This window comes from Copadichromis virginalis, linkage group LG16 (assembly GCF_057382275.1).
Source record: "Copadichromis virginalis isolate Kocher_CV1m ecotype Utaka linkage group LG16, C_Virginalis_male_GT1.1, whole genome shotgun sequence".
Taxonomy (NCBI): domain Eukaryota; kingdom Metazoa; phylum Chordata; class Actinopteri; order Cichliformes; family Cichlidae; genus Copadichromis; species Copadichromis virginalis.
Window position 1 is genome coordinate 20776059 of NC_140633.1, and position 15321 is coordinate 20791379.

The window sequence follows — 15321 nt, forward strand, 5'->3', positions numbered from 1 at the left end:
AGTAAACTTACCTGTGAATACTCCGAGTTAACCTTACAGACTCTGTGATGCTGCTGTGGGTCTTGTTGCTAACGCTAGGTAGTGTGTGTGTGTGTGTAACTACGGTGGACTCGCAACAACGGAGCTAGCTGTCGGCTAATTCAGCTATGCGCATGCGCCGCATACTTTACACGAATCACACACGCCTCACTCTTCTGCTTTTAGGTTTACGATGCTGCAACCAACCAAAACACTTTGTTGTCCAGCAGGTATCGGTTTTCATGGACTTTACAAGTTAATATTCCCCACTGACTCTATAAAAGTCACGTTTTCTGCAGTCACTCACCCAGTAATACTTCCATGATGGCTTTTAAGAACTTTGTCGAAACAAACAAACAAACAAACAAACAAAATCACATTTATAATTTATTTCAAAACGTATACAGGTTTCTGGTTTAGTGTGAGCCCATTCATCCTAATGTCTCAGTCTCTTTGGTGGGCTTGGTGAAGGCATTCATTATTCAACTAGTGGTTTTCTTTTTGTTACTTTTCCATTAAACACAACACAATTTTGCACCAAATTTCGATTCCGGGTTCAAATCAGTCATTAAAATTCAGCTAAAGAAGAACATTTCTTTCAATCCCAAAAAGGTTACGTTAGGAGCGTAAAATTTATTCTCTTTTTACAACTGTTTGCATCGCTGACTGTTTTTAGCTTTCGAACAGCTTTTTGAAGGCTGAGCTGATCTCCTGGATCATGTCTGACGTGGTGGTGGACCTGCCGTGCCGCTGGAATGCTTGACTGTTGCACTGCCTGGTGAGCGAACAAGCACCAAATGCAGCAACCACTGATGGATTCATACTATAGGGGAGCAAAGGGAAAGAAGAAGGGGGAAAAAAAAAAAGAGAATATACATCCAAATAAAGTGAACACGTACATTTCTCTGTGCAACATCACACTTTATGCATTCATTACATAGGAAAAGCCAAAAAATCATCGAGAGAAGTGGTCAGAACGTTTGGTGATAATTTTTATACACTCTCAGCATGTAAATCAGTGCACTCTGTAGGTAATGTGTGTAAATATATTTAAAAAAAACTATTTTTTATCCATTGAGCCCTGAAAAGCTTGGCCTATACATTCATTCAAACATAGCTCACTCCTTGGCGGCCGCTTATCGGGGCCTGGAGCCTGGGGCTCGCTCGGTCCACTTCGGAGGTGGGGTGCCCCCGGCCTCTCGGCCTGGGGCTCGGTCACTCAGGCACAGCTGGCTGCCGGCGGAGCTCACGGGCGCGTCACTGCAACTCCCCCTAGCTTCTGCTCCGCGGCTGCTGAGTGAACCCTCATCTGGGACTCTCCTCAGCTCTTACTGGGACAGTGGCGCGGCTGCCCCTCTGTTGGTCTTCCATGGTCTCTTGTGTTCTGGGGGCCTCTGGATATCTGGAGTTTTGATCTCCTCCATACCTGCTTCATACCCTGGAGGACGGGGCTGTGGCCCCTCCACACTCCCTAGCAGATCGTTACATGGAGAAACCTTTGGAATACAAGCACGCTGATCCACACAGGTATGCACACGGGTGTTCACTGCTCATAGACTTAAATTACACCTTTCTTGGCCGCTACTTCGAAGCACAACTGTCCTGCGTGCTGCACAACAACATTGAATATTTAGTATTTACTGCTGTTTACACTTAGCTAGATTAATGCGATGGTGTTGTGTTTAGTATGTTGCTTTGTTTTTTTTGTTTTTTTGCTTGTTTTCTATTCTTCTCTCAACAGGTGATCCAGGAGATTTTTACTTTTTTTTCTCCCCCCCTTTCTCACTGTCCCTCTCCCCTTCTGTTTTTCCTTTCCTTCCTCTTTCTTTTCCTATCCCTCACGCATGTCTGTCCCGTCTGTAACATCTGAAAATAAAATATAATAAATAATAAAAACAAAGATCGACCAAATGGACCAATACGGCAATGCCACGATGATCCATTTGGCAAAGTAAATCCATTGGGTATCCTTGTTGGTCTTCAGACAACAATTCTGATGGCTAAAGAACCAAATGGGACAGGCAAAAAAAAAAAAAAAAAAAAAAAAAAAAAAAAACATAGCACAAAAAGCAAAAATCATGCCTTCACCTTCTGATCATTCCTGCTGTGGAAGCAGCATGGGCCCAGTGTGCCAGCACTCCCATAGATCCAGAAAGGAGATCCCCCTGTCCACCGCATCGTCTCCCGCTGCCTTCTAAATTGCATGAGTACACTACAAACAGCAGCACACGACACAGCGTCACAAAAGGAGCTCCGAAGCATCTGAGAATAAACAGAGTGAACGATCAGCCGGAAGAAATTAAAGCACGTTCTGTTTGATGCCAACCTTTGCTGCCATCTGTGATGAAATCCTGCTCCCCCTTCAGCACCAAGGTGAGGTTGCCCATAGCTACACTGAGCTGCATGACGCTCCGCTGATAATCACTGCTGTCCATGGGCTCATGGTGCTAATGCACACAGACAACGTAAAAAGACACACATCAGCATAGAAGATCACATGTTATTTGCTGTCAACTAGTGAGTGGGACTGAAATGTGCCAAGAAACTTACCAATGCCTCATACAATCGAGTGAATTCCATGAAGTTAGGCGTAAGGATGCCCTTCTGGTACCCTTGGATAACAGATGGTTGCTGTGTAACCAGCCATAATCCATCCTGTTAAGAATGATCACACACACTATGTATGACTTAGCAAATGAAACACCTTCCGCTCCACATCTGGGACTTTATTTTATCAAGACTTACTGCATCAATGACTATGGGGATATCTCTTGCTTTCGACTTCTCAATGACCTCCTGAAATAGAGAGAGAGAGAGCACAGGGTCTGTCTTTAATAAGCCTTCCGTTGGGGTGGGGGGAAAAAAAGAAGAAGTAATTTATCAGCCACCAGTAACACTTGTGCTATAACAAGTGCTAGCAATAAGACTAGTCTGCCATGCTTATGCAGAAGTATCTAGCAGAGTAGCCGAGACTGTATTAAGCGCAAGGAAGAATGAATGTGCTCCACGTGCCTTTGCTGTTTTCAATAATAAGTCTTCTCTTCCTAAGCCTGGTCCCACCACAAGTCCGTGTAGTCTTGGAAGCCATTTTTCTATTTCTTCCACTGCGTTAGGACTGTCCCTTCATTCACACACATACACACAGATTGTCAGACATGCTGGAATGCACAATTAATCCCAAATTTTCCAATTAGTTTGCAAGGAAAACACACACACACACACACACACACACACAAAGTGAAGACTGATAACACTGTAACGGGTCTCTGAAGTGAGCAAACACAAATAGAAAGCAGTCGATGTTAATGTTTTCTGTAAGTGCCTCTTGTAGAGAAATGAGCCTTTTAACATTTTTTTGCTATAACAAGCTAATAATGGCTTTCTAAGAGCACACTGGCACAGGCTCACCAAACTGAAACGCAGTCATCAATGTTACTGTAAGGTTCCCAAGCCGCTCCAGCCACGACAAGTAAGCGTGAGCTGTGAAGGTTTGTACTGTCACACTGACAGAATACCCAGAATTATGACACTACCTGTTCATGATCTGACAAATGTCAGAAATTTAAATATTTAGGACAGTGATTACAGAATCATTGTGAGAAAGCAGCGTGTTAATTATAACACGCAACGTTTAATACAACGGAGTAGAGTGATGATAGTGAAATGCAGAATTTGGCTCCAAATAACATTACAACTCACAACAAAAAAAGAAGACGTGCGCAACTATTTATTTTGAAAATCTTATGCCTCGCCACAAAGCCTGGGTAAACTTTGATGTTTTTGCTTGCAATAACACACTGTGTAACATTTGTGAATGCATCCAAATTGTTTTGAAGGAAGGAAGGTTCAGGGCTGAAGCAATCAGCATCATGGGCTCATCCGGTTAGAATAAGAAAAAGCAGCCAGAATTATTCTCAGGGTTCTCTTTTTATTCTCAAATAAATAAGGCAAAGAAGGAAGGAAACAAAGACACACATGGACTGCTCTCTCTAAAAAGGACATAAAGTATGATTTAAGTAATTCAAAATGATACATAAACTCAGGAGACTCAAAGAGAAACTCACCTCAGCTGCCGCCCCATGTGGGAGTGAAGAAAGAGTGAGGGGTAGGTGAGTGCAGTCCTTATATACTGTGTGACATATAATGTGTGACAGGTGAGTGCAATTAAGGCCAAGCACCACACCCAATCAAAGGTGAGGAAAAGAAACAAGGTGCATCTGGTGAAGTGAATGTGCTAGAAGGTGAGCCTTTACAACACAAATACCAGTGCATAATGCTAATAAATACACACCATTGCACTCTCAATGATCCAACTGCTACCAGCTACTTCAAATCCTACAGAAAGATTATTATTGGCTCTGTACTTACAGAACTGGATGGACTATGAGCTCAGGGCTGTATGATTTGATTACAACTGCAGCATCTTTGGTGCAGAACACGTGAGACAAGTCAGCCCCCTGGAGATGAGAAAAAAAATGTATATACAATATACAATTAGAAATTTTTTTTTTAAAAATGAATGGACAAAATTGATAGTCAAGCTTTACTGCCTACCACTTTTAAAGCAGAGATGGCAGCAAAGTAAGGAGCTCCAGTGTAGCTTTAGAGATTAGAGATGAAGAGAAATTAGGGCAAATGTTCCACTGAATTTGTTTTTTTCTTTTAAATCATGCAGGAATCTTTTATGCAACATACTCTTGACATCCTCCAATGATCCCAATACGTCCATCTTGTCCCTTGTGTTTTTTGGATGTCAGCGGAGGGACTATGTTCTTTACCAGTGGCAGGATGTCATCCTCCATACCTCTGTGCGACGTGGAGCCCAAACCGTAGAAGCGCTCAAAAACTGAGGAGATAAACAAAGTGAGAGTGTTCAGCGTACGAGCTAGTTTCAAACCACTGTGGTCGACAACAAAAACACACTAACACGATCCAAAATAAGAATAATAACTGAGTGTGATCTTTCACGTTACAGCTAATCTGCCTTCAGGTTTCTCTCCACATCAAGGCTTCACGCGTAGCGCCGGAACTAAATACCTAACGCCTGAGGGTCTGCGCTCAGAAATGGATTCTGCTGTGTGAGAGAGTCTGTCTGGGGCGAAGGGCGTTTGGGGTGACCGGAGTGGCCACGTGTATGCGACGGGGAGGTACTGGAAATGACCGGAGCGCGGCCAGGATTCGCCGTCTTGGACGGAGCGGATGCTGAGCCGGAGGAGGAGATGCTGGCGAACATCTGACCAAGCATCTGAAGCATCTGCAGTTCCCGGGCATGCTCAGCTTCCCGGCGCCGGTCTTCTGCTTGCAAGCGCTGCTCCTCCATCCGGTAGAAGTTGTCCTCGGCTTGGGCGCTCTGCTCCAGGAACTGCTCCATCAGCTTCTCCATGGGGAAATTGGCGCGTCGCTTCCTGGGCCGTTTGGGCGCTCTGGCTGACAAACAGCTGGCCGACTGGCTGGTGTTAGGCGGCTTCGCACAAGTCCCTGAAGTGGAGAAGGGTGTGACATTATGTTAGCACACATACTCGAGTCACACTCGAGGCACTGAAACATGATAAAGCCACGAAAAAGTGATAGTGGATAAGGTTGGACTCACCATTATTCCCCACTGTCACTTTAACCGGAATGGGGATGGGAACAGTTGGGTATTCCAACTTGACTTCAGTCTCAGCGGGATAAGGACACTCCCCTGTGCTCTCAGAGTAAGCATCCTGAGCATCTTCCCCATCCTCCTCCGGGCCATCGACGGCCTCCTCTCCTCCCGCACCGCTGTCTATAAACTCCTGGGCGTCCAGACTCGGCCGGTTACTCAAAATCCTCTCCATGGTGTCATAAAACTTGCAGATCTTGTGATACTGCCCATTATTCCGCAGATTGCCCTCCTTCGCCAACAAGTACTGCCTCTTGAGGCTCTTGATCCGCACCCTACACTGCTCGGGCGTCCTTTCAAACCCCATGGCTCCCAGCCTCCGGGAGACGTCGCGGTACACGAAGCTGTTTCGGAAGTTTCCATCCAGCGCCGCCTGGATGTCCTGCTCTCCCCAGATGTTCAGCAGCGTCCTCGTCTCCACGTCCGACCAGAGGAAGCCCCGCGTTGTGTTCGCTTGCATAGCTGATCCAAAACAGGCCGTCTCCCGGCGTAACCTCCACCCCCGGGGAATAAGTTGATTGGAGATGTTGACACTGCGGATTATGACGGCCGTTTGCTCTGGGTCTCTGCGCTCAGCCGCATCAATGCCGCGGACCACCGTCAGCCCAAACAACGACAAACGGCCATTTCGCTAGCTCAGAAGGACCAGCCGGGGTAATAATTTTGGTCTTAAACTTGAAGATCATCACAACGTGTGCAGGTCAAACTATTTGTTAGCTAGCTAAAAGCCTAGCCTTCTGTGTTTATCTCATTCGTGTCGTCAAAATGCGTAGCTCTGGGATAAACCGACAGGAGATCGGCTACAAGAGCCGTTTTCAAGCGGTAACACTACATCGAGTAAATGTCCAAACTGACCTCTGATCAGTCCTTTGAGGTTAACTTCACCTTTCTCCGCCTGGTCCCCCGCCCCGCGAACGCATTTCTGCGGGGTCCTAGAGACCCACCTCACCTCAACAACGAGCCAAACTGTCAGCTGCTCGGCCAACACGGAGAGCACTGGACGACTCTAACGGCTCACCTAACGTTACAGTCTAAGGCTAAGTTTTAATGAAGTAAAACTTTGAGATAACGTCAGTCTCTTTTACCTTTCTCGTTTAAACAGGCCAAGGCGGCGATAAGCGACAGTGCAACTGGGATCGAGCAAAAAGCGAGCGCTTGAATCTGTTGAGGCATGCTCTCATTGTTTGTCTGACTGCAGTCACCCACTCTCGGAGCTTTATCACGGGCTGCACAGCCCTCTGTGGCACTCAGCTGTCCTTACCTAAACTGGAGCTGCGCTTCAACGCCGACAAGTGAACGCAAGTTAGCCTGATCATGAGGCGCCCTATAACCCAGCGCAGTACTACAGGAAGCGTGTGATGCCTTTAAAGGCTGCTCGGACACTCCTACATCCAAGTGGGCTGAGGGTGAAATCTGCTGTCGACGAGCCATCAAACCGGAAGCAGGTTTAAGCATGCGCTGCTTCAGCAGGGCCGGATTCTGAGACAACAAGCCCTCCTCCATAATAAAATGAAGAACACATCAAAATACACACAGAAGAGTAATAAGGTGCAGATGTTTTTAAGTTTATTTGCAGTTTTCATCTATTTGTGCTGATTTTAAGTTTTTTTTTCCAGCCATATTGCAAGTATAACCGTCTGTTTGCCTCTGTTTTTAGAAGTTTTGTATTTTTTAATACTCATTATTCAACCCCTCTGCCATAAAGAACTCTTCAGGAGGTCAGTCCTACTATGCACTATGAAAGTGTAGAGGTGGTAACAGGCGAACACACGTGAACTGTCAGGCACGAGATTCCATACACACATAATTTTAGAAGCATGTCAAAAAAAATTATTTTACGTAGAAAGTGTAGCCTATTTTTATTTATCAAGTCTTCATTTCTAAACAAATATAATATCACCCTTAAAACTACAATTGAATTCATAGATTTAATGCATAAATTAAAATATTTTGTAACTGTAACTGTTTATCTAACTTTCTTCTGGTTATTGTTATATTTATTGTGAATAGATCACATGTTTCGATCGAAGCAGAAACATGATTGTTGAATATTTTTTACTTTCTTACAAATATCAGTCTACATTTTAGGCAGGCCATTGGCATAAAGTGAATGAATATTTATTTCTCAGCTAATAATTATAATCATCATCATCATCATCATCATCATGTTTTTGGTCCAGATTTTAAAGACCACATTGGCATTTTTTAGCCATTTGTCTCAGCCTGACAACAAAAAAAATATTTTTTAATCCTCCAAACTAACAGAAAAACACAATTAAGCGACACGTATACCACTAAGAGAGCGTAAAATCCCAGAAGAATGTGTGTTATGCTTAGTTTGAAAACTAATACCCGCCCACCGACTAATTACAAATCGGAATTATAGACAGTTTTACTTTTCTCCCTGGGTTTTGTCTGGTAGGCATAAAACAACTTCAGGCTTGACCACTCAAATCACACTTAAGCCTTGGAGACTGCTACTAACACCACACTAAAGGCATAAATATAACCATAAGGAATGCTTTGAGGAGAGGTATATTATGTAATATTTGCTGTCAGTGCATTTTAATGAAAGAAGAAGAAGAAAATCAGACAGGGGTCTTTGTATTTTCAATGCAACTCTGTCCCTTTTTTTCGTCATTGTGTGGAAAATTGTCCTACTCAAAAGGCTGCCCTCAATCTTTTTTAATAATACCAATATTGACTAAGTAGTTTTTATTTATACACTTAAACTTATTTGACTTAGGCACAGTTGTTACATCAAAGAGTAATCTTTACCTTGATACTTGGCATCAATTTCCTTCATGAGGGACACGCTCCTTTGCAAGTCAAAAGGAAGGGACTCCACAAGGTCCAAATACTCCTCCACATAGTTCACAACAACGTGACCTGGGTCACCATTGGTCGGGTTCAGCATTGCGGATCCGTTTCCCCGCCGGCGCACTCCTACACCAGCACCTGTCAACATCATTAGCTTTTTCATTGATGAATCTAATACTCAAGTTTGCAAGTAAATATTACTTCACTGCCTCAAACGTTTTTGATTGAAGCATCATAACGTGTGTTTTACAGCGTTTTCGTCGTGTTTACTAACACCTGTAATCAAGAATCAGTTCTGGGCTGCAGACATACAGAAGAGAAGACAACTGATCTGCAGTCAGCCATACTGATGAAATTGCTACGTGTACTGCGAATGTGCCAACTGTTAGCTAACTCGAACTACCAATGCAGGATCTGCAAAGAAATACAAGACCCGGTGACTTCCGCTGGATAGCTGATAACTTGAAGTTGCTCGTATGGGGTGTCCTTACTGCAAGGTCTTCACAACTACAACGGAGCAGACAACTGTAATGCTAGCTAGCAGTGTTTCCCGGGGAACTGTAATCATTTTGGCTATGTGGAAGAATCACAGATGGATATGCTAACACAAAGCCTGCCACAAACAACAGGACACAAGTGAACTGCTGTGTTTGAATATTTCATCAAAAGCAGCAGCCGCCCTGTCGTGTCTAATGTTTGCCAAGGCTAACTACAGCAGCTATCCTGCCCTGCTGCTGCTGAGTCCATTTTAACGACAAGTAACGATACCCAACTTTTCCCAGTTTGCAAGTTTATGAATCTCTCAGTCTGCACCACACACTTATGAAAATGGGATTTTCAAAATGTGGCGTTAACTGTGGAACTCGCTGCTAAATGTTTTGGAAAGTTACATCTTAATGTGACAAACAACCAGTGTTGGGAAGGTTACTTTTAAAATGTATTCCATTACAGAATACATGCCCTAAAATGTATTCTGTAACGTATTCCGTTACGTTACTCAATGACAGTAACGTATTCTGAATACTTAATATATTATCATGCTTTTTACAACAACGTGAATGTACTATTGCTGTGTGATTTATTACTATTACTGAAGGTCCGCGACTCCGAACTGTAGTAAAGGGACCTCTGACTGATACGGCGGAGTCCCTGTCGGCTCATAGCCGAAAAATAGCTTTACTTTGTTGTGTGGGTCAACTCTGCTTGCCAGAGACAGAGAGAGGCGTTGAAAGACTGCTCCAACGGAACTTATTGTTTTCGGAGGAAAACACTAACACAGTGTACAGTCGAGTCTTAATAGCTTACTTACAACTGGGCTCGTCAGGCACTCTTCTTGGCTGAAGTGGTTATTATTATATTTACATGCTTCCAGCTCCCGTTTTTCCTCGATGACAACTTGTACCTTTCCACTCCCCTTTTTCTCACTGCGGTAAAGTGAGCCGTCATTTGTGAGCCGCGGTCAACCCAGCCGCCTCCTATCCGCCGCATAAATTTCCTTGCGCTTTTACACCAGTCTTTACGGTAGCGCCTTTTCGCTTTATATCCTGATTGAAAGCCTAGACTCGCGCACGCGTGCACGCGCGTGAACAGTCGCACGCGCGCACACAAATTACAATGGAACAGCCCAATACAGCCATCGTGACAGTCTGGTTGTATATTCAAAAATTCATTAAAAATCATTCTTAAAAGTTGATGCCAAGCTTTCAACACAATCCTCTTCTCGGACACCTACTTTACCTCTGGGCCAGGTTTTACCCAGATTTACTGTAATATTACTCAGAAATCACAGTAAACTCAAATTCAATGCAATACAGTCAATGCACTACAATTATGTTTATTTCAAAAATTCATTAAAAGTCATCCTGAATAGTTGAGGTTCAACTTTCAACACATCCCTCCTCTGGGACACCTACTGTACCTATGTGCCACGTTTCATCCAGATTTACTGTAGAATTCCTCAGAAATTACAGGAAACTTATATTCAATTCAATACAGTCAATACAATACAATTATGTCAATTTTCAAAAATTCATTAAAAATCATCCTGAGTAGTTGATGTCCAACTTTCAACACATCCCCCCCTCTGGGACACCTACTGTACCTGTGTGCCAAGTTTCATCCAGATTTACTGTAGAATTCCTCAAAAATTAAAGGGTACTTGTATTCAATGCAATACAGCCAATACACTACAATTATGTCAATTTTCAAAAATTCATTAAAAATCATCCTGAGTAGTTGATGTCCAACTTTCAACAGATTCCTTCTCTGGGACACCTACTGTACCTGTGTGCCAGGTTTCAGCCAGATTTACTGTAGAATTCCTCTGAAACATTTCTTCAATCTAATACAGTCAGTACAATAGAATTATGTCAATTTTCAAAAATTCATTAAAAATCATCCTCAATAGTTGAGGTCCAACTTTCAACACATTTCTCTTATGGGACACCTACTGTACCTGTGTGCCAAGTTTCAGCCAAATTTACTGTAAAATTCCTCAGAAATTAATTCAAACTTCTGTTCAATCCAATACAGCCAATACACTACAATTATGGCAATTTTCAAAAATTCATTAAAAATCATCCTGAATAGTTGAGGTTCAACTTTCAACACATTTCTCTTCTGGAACACCTACTGTACCTGTGTGCCAGGTTTCATCTCAATCCGCTGCATCAATAATTGTTTAATATTGATGGATCAAAAGTGCTGCGGAGAGAGTCATGACAGGGACTATAAAGAGACAGCATATTTGCTTGTCTTCACTGACTAGCTTTGAAATCCAGATTTTAATTTTAGAATATTAGGTGTACTTGTGGTTTGTATAGAATTTTAATGTTGAACAGGAATCAGAGTCTTCATCTCCCATCACCAGTGTGTGAATGGGTGGATGACTGGATATGTAAAGCGCTTTGGGGTCCTTAGGGACTAGTAAAGCGCTTCACCTCGGCAAAATTAAACCAGTCGAAATACCAAATGAGGCCAACAGTGGCTCGATGAAGCCATTCTCCACAAGGACTTTCCATGAAGTTCGTCTTGGCTGTGCAAGCGAAGAAGAATAAAACTAGCCAAGTGCAGATGAAGTGAGCGAAGATGAACCAGGGGAGCACGGAGGCGAAAAGAACGAGGGCAGTGAGACGACAAGAAATGAGTACCAGTGTCACGGCCTTTTAAGTTCTGGCGTTTATTTCGTTGAAAAATATAAACAAAAATCAACCCAATAATTTCAAACATAAACGAAAGTTAACTTAATCTTGGGGCTCAAGAGTTGGGAGTTCGCCTTGTAATCGGAAGGTTGCTGGTTCGAGCCCCGGCTTGGACAGTCTTGGCCGTTGTGTCCTTGGGCAAGACACTTCACCCGTTGCCTACTGGTGGTGGTCAGAGGGCCCGGTGGCGCCAGTGTCCGGCAGCCTCGCCTCTGTCAGTGCGCCCCAGGGTGGCTGTGGCTACAATGTAGCTTGCCATCACCAGTGTGTGAATGGGTGGATGACTGGATATGTAAAGCGCTTTGGGGTCCTTAGGGACTAGTAAAGCGCTATATAAATCCAGGCCATTTACCATTCAAAATAAGAACACCAGGAAAGGAAACAGGGAGGGATAACAGAAACACTAAACACAAGACCCAGCCCCTAAGAGCGAATACAAAAACAGAAGAAACTAGAAAATAAACTCAAAACACTGATTCAGCAACCCAGGACCATGACAATTACAAATGTTCATAGCAAAACTAGGTAAGCATATTCTTACTGTTATAACAAACATAACTTTTTAACAAATCTGTATTTTTATTGCAGCGAACAGGTAAGGTTAAAGTTTAACACTCACTTTTGAGATTTGCAGACAACATGAAAAAACGGGGATCCAAACACTGTCTCGCAGCCTTTTCTATTAAAATACCACATGTAGCACTAAATCCGGTATCTGAACATAGTGAAATGTCTTCATTTGTAACATATTTATGGCTGTGATGAACCAGCATCTCTCTCATGTGTTCTACTACGTGTGACATGACGGTCATGAGTCTGCACACAGACGTCGTGTCGATGGCGCTGTGGTGAGGTCAGAATAACTAAGAGCTGATTACGCTCAAAACTGAGACTTTTTTTTCTGATTGTAAACAGCCTTGAAAGTTAAATGTTGCTACCAGGGGCGTCATAGTGGAAGCAAAAGTGATGCTCAGATAAAGACACCCAAGGAGCCAAAGGAAGGAGGCAGCCGCAGGTCTCTCTCTCAAGGATGTAACACAAGATGAGCTCATACAGTGGAAATTAAACGTTATTAAAACAGCAAATATATTTTATCGGTGTGGTTGGTTTTAAGGCTGATTTAAAAAATTGCGTTCTTTTCTAAACAGAGGAGAGTTCAGCTTTTTTCATTATATATATATATAACACAGAAAATGAAGACGTCATTTATTCATTGTTGAAAATCAGCGCAGTTTCAAGTAAACTGTGTGTCGGAAACATTAATAGATCAGTTCGCCCGCTTGTTTGAAATATTATGAGTAAGCCACAGGACCACAGGCAATAATCTGGGAGTGGGCAAAAAGACGTGATAGAGGCGGATGGAAGTGAAGAGAGCGTGGAAAATAAAGGTTTTCTACCACAGAGAAGAGCTTTTGCGTAAGTGGTGAAAATGGTTTTCGGCCTTTTTCAAACATTAAAGGAAAGAGAGACTCGGGCCATGACGTCAGAAACTCTGACAGCCCGTTCTTTGTGGGCGTTACCTATTTTCAATGAGCCAATATGGAACGCTGTTGTGGGCGGGGCTTGGTTCAAAGATGAAAGGCAAGAGAACCAGGCCGTGACGTCACAGTCAACCCAAGTCTATAAATTGCAGGTGAAACCCACATTGGACCAGCACGTTTCTTACAGTCACGAGCGATACACTGGATGAGATTTTGTTCTGCGACCCTCAGTCATATTTGAATGTCTTTGTAACATCGTAGCTTAAATGTCAAAAACGAGTGACCAACAAGCAAAACCAGAATTAGTGTGCACTCTGCCAGAGAGCACACTGGGCGACCTGGAGATCGAGGAGAAAGAAAATTTAAAAGTCCCAGAAGAGCAGAAAGTGGTGAAGGACACGAAAGAAATGCAGAACAAAGTGGACGAGCAGACAGAGCCATTAGCCGAGGCTAAGACAGAGAAAAACGACACGGCAACCCCAGATTCCTCCTCAAAGTTGTGTGTCAACAAAGTTGTTCAGTTGATGGTTTCAAACGCCACAGAAAAAGCTGAACTGAACCAAGTGAAAAATGCACTCGAAGAAACGGCCAAACTGGCAAAGAAAGAGTGTGAAGAGGCCAAAAAAGCAGTGAATGAAGCACAGGCAGCACTGTCAGAGGAGAAGACAATGGTAGAGGACGCAAAGAGACAAACTGAACAGGAAAAACAAGTGTTAGAAGAAGTGCAGTTTGTATTCAAAGATGAGACCAATCGGGCTTCAGCTTCAGCTTTGGAAAAGACACTGAAGCTGCAGAAAAAGGTGCGCGTCAACTGGGTTATTCAGTTGGTGGTTTTACTGGCCAAAGAAAAAGTCTCCTCCAAATACAAGATCTTCACAGAGCGCCTCACTCCTAACTGCATCAGCCATCGTCTGATTGAGAAAATCTGGCCTGAAGTTGAGGAGAAACACTTGAATTTATCCCACGACAGCATTTTTAATGTGGGCAAGGCCATTCTCAAGGATCTTTGCAACACACACAACTGCAAAGAAAACCTTTTGATTTTTAATCTGAGGGAGCAGCTTGACAATGTTACCGTCTCAATCTTTACCAAACACCTCTTGGCATTACCACCAAGAGTACTCAGTGTCTCTAAAGACAGGCAAGAGTACAAGGAGGTGGTAAAAAATGTGACCAAAGATCTGGTAATGCACGCCATGAGCGAAGGAAATGAGACGATGATACTGAATCCAGTAGCATCCGAGTTTATTGTAGAGAGGCTTTTCCAGAAGATCTGGGACAAAATTTTGTCAAAAAAGTACAAAATGTCCTTGGAGAACATTGGAGAACTCGCCCTGACAATATACAATGAACTCCATGACAGGTGGGATTCTCCAATGCTCTTAATGTGGTCAAGAAACCCAGTAATGGATGAAGCAATCGTCAGCAGCTTCAAAAAACATGCAAAATTGAGGAGCCAAAACATCATCTTTAGGGCTTTCTCATGTGCACGCTAAAATCGAACCAACACGTGCATGTGAATATTCATTTCAATTGGGCTTTCTAAATTTAATTTTGAAACCAGAGTGGTTAAAAATCACTACTCTTCTTCTCCCAACTTCCTTCCCTCATCACCAACTGGCCGAGGCAGATGGCCACCCCATCCTAGAGCCTGGGTCTGCCGGAGGTTTCTCTCTTTTAAAAGTGAGTTTTTCCTTCCCACTGTCGCCAAAGTGCTTGCTCTAGGGGATTGGAGTCTTTGTGCATTATTGTAGGGTCTTGACTTTACATTATAAAGCACCATGAGGGAAGTGTTGTTGGGATTTGGTCTGTTTCTTAACTCAAAAAGTCCAGTTACAACAGGACATTTTGAGTTAAAAAACAGAAAAAAAATAAAAAAAATAAAAATGAAAAAAAAAAACCTTTGCATTTGTGCTTTGTTTCATTTACTATTTAAGAAGTTTGTTCTTCCTGCAACTTTTAAAAACAACAAACAACAAATAGCTGAGCTGTTGGATTTACTAAGTGCATCCAAGAATACAAACAAGCAGTCCTCACACACATTTGAGAAAAACTGAGAGACCTTTGAATCTTTATAGCTTACTGAATATTCATCTCTTTACTTTGTCTGCATGTGTCCACTTTTTTTCTTTTTCTATTTGTATTATTCTCATTTCAA

At 42.9% G+C, this 15321-nt stretch overlaps 3 protein-coding genes across 8 annotated transcripts in view; 1 reads left to right on the forward strand and 2 right to left on the reverse strand.

Moving 5' to 3' along the window:
* ing1 (inhibitor of growth family, member 1) overlaps window positions 1-15321 on the reverse strand; it is a 53604-nt gene that overhangs the window by 4467 nt on the left and 33816 nt on the right. Inside the window, exon 2 of one of the 2 annotated variants that reach the window (XM_085433730.1) lies at window positions 8441-8620. In XM_085433730.1, coding sequence (XP_085289856.1) covers window positions 8441-8579 — 139 coding nt within the window. In that variant the 5' untranslated portion in view covers window positions 8580-8620. Of the gene's footprint in view, window positions 1-11; window positions 316-8440; window positions 8621-15321 lie in introns of those variants that run through there. The other variant, XM_085433731.1, reaches the window with a different exon arrangement.
* Window positions 393-7504, reverse strand: LOC146690679 (ATP-dependent (S)-NAD(P)H-hydrate dehydratase-like). Of its 5 annotated transcripts, none has more exons than XM_085433728.1 (12): window positions 6924-7504; window positions 5609-6124; window positions 5056-5496; window positions 4714-4864; window positions 4573-4618; window positions 4387-4475; window positions 3031-3139; window positions 2764-2814; window positions 2569-2673; window positions 2345-2465; window positions 2107-2230; window positions 393-841 (listed from the first exon to the last, which is right to left on the reverse strand). In XM_085433728.1, the coding sequence occupies exons 1-12, from the start codon at window positions 6976-6978 to the stop codon at window positions 691-693; spliced, it is 1959 nt and encodes a 652-aa protein (XP_085289854.1). In that variant the 5' UTR covers window positions 6979-7504; the 3' UTR covers window positions 393-690. The 5 variants fall into 5 exon arrangements, with proteins under 5 accessions (XP_085289854.1, XP_085289852.1, XP_085289849.1 ...); XM_085433726.1 differs by lacking the exon at window positions 6924-7504 and adding an exon at window positions 6750-6835 and having other exon boundaries at window positions 5609-6240; XM_085433723.1 differs by lacking the exon at window positions 6924-7504 and having other exon boundaries at window positions 5609-6262.
* LOC146690680 (uncharacterized) lies at window positions 11447-15068 on the forward strand. Its single transcript, XM_085433729.1, has one exon. The coding sequence runs from the start codon at window positions 13430-13432 to the stop codon at window positions 14657-14659; it is 1230 nt and encodes a 409-aa protein (XP_085289855.1). The 5' UTR covers window positions 11447-13429; the 3' UTR covers window positions 14660-15068.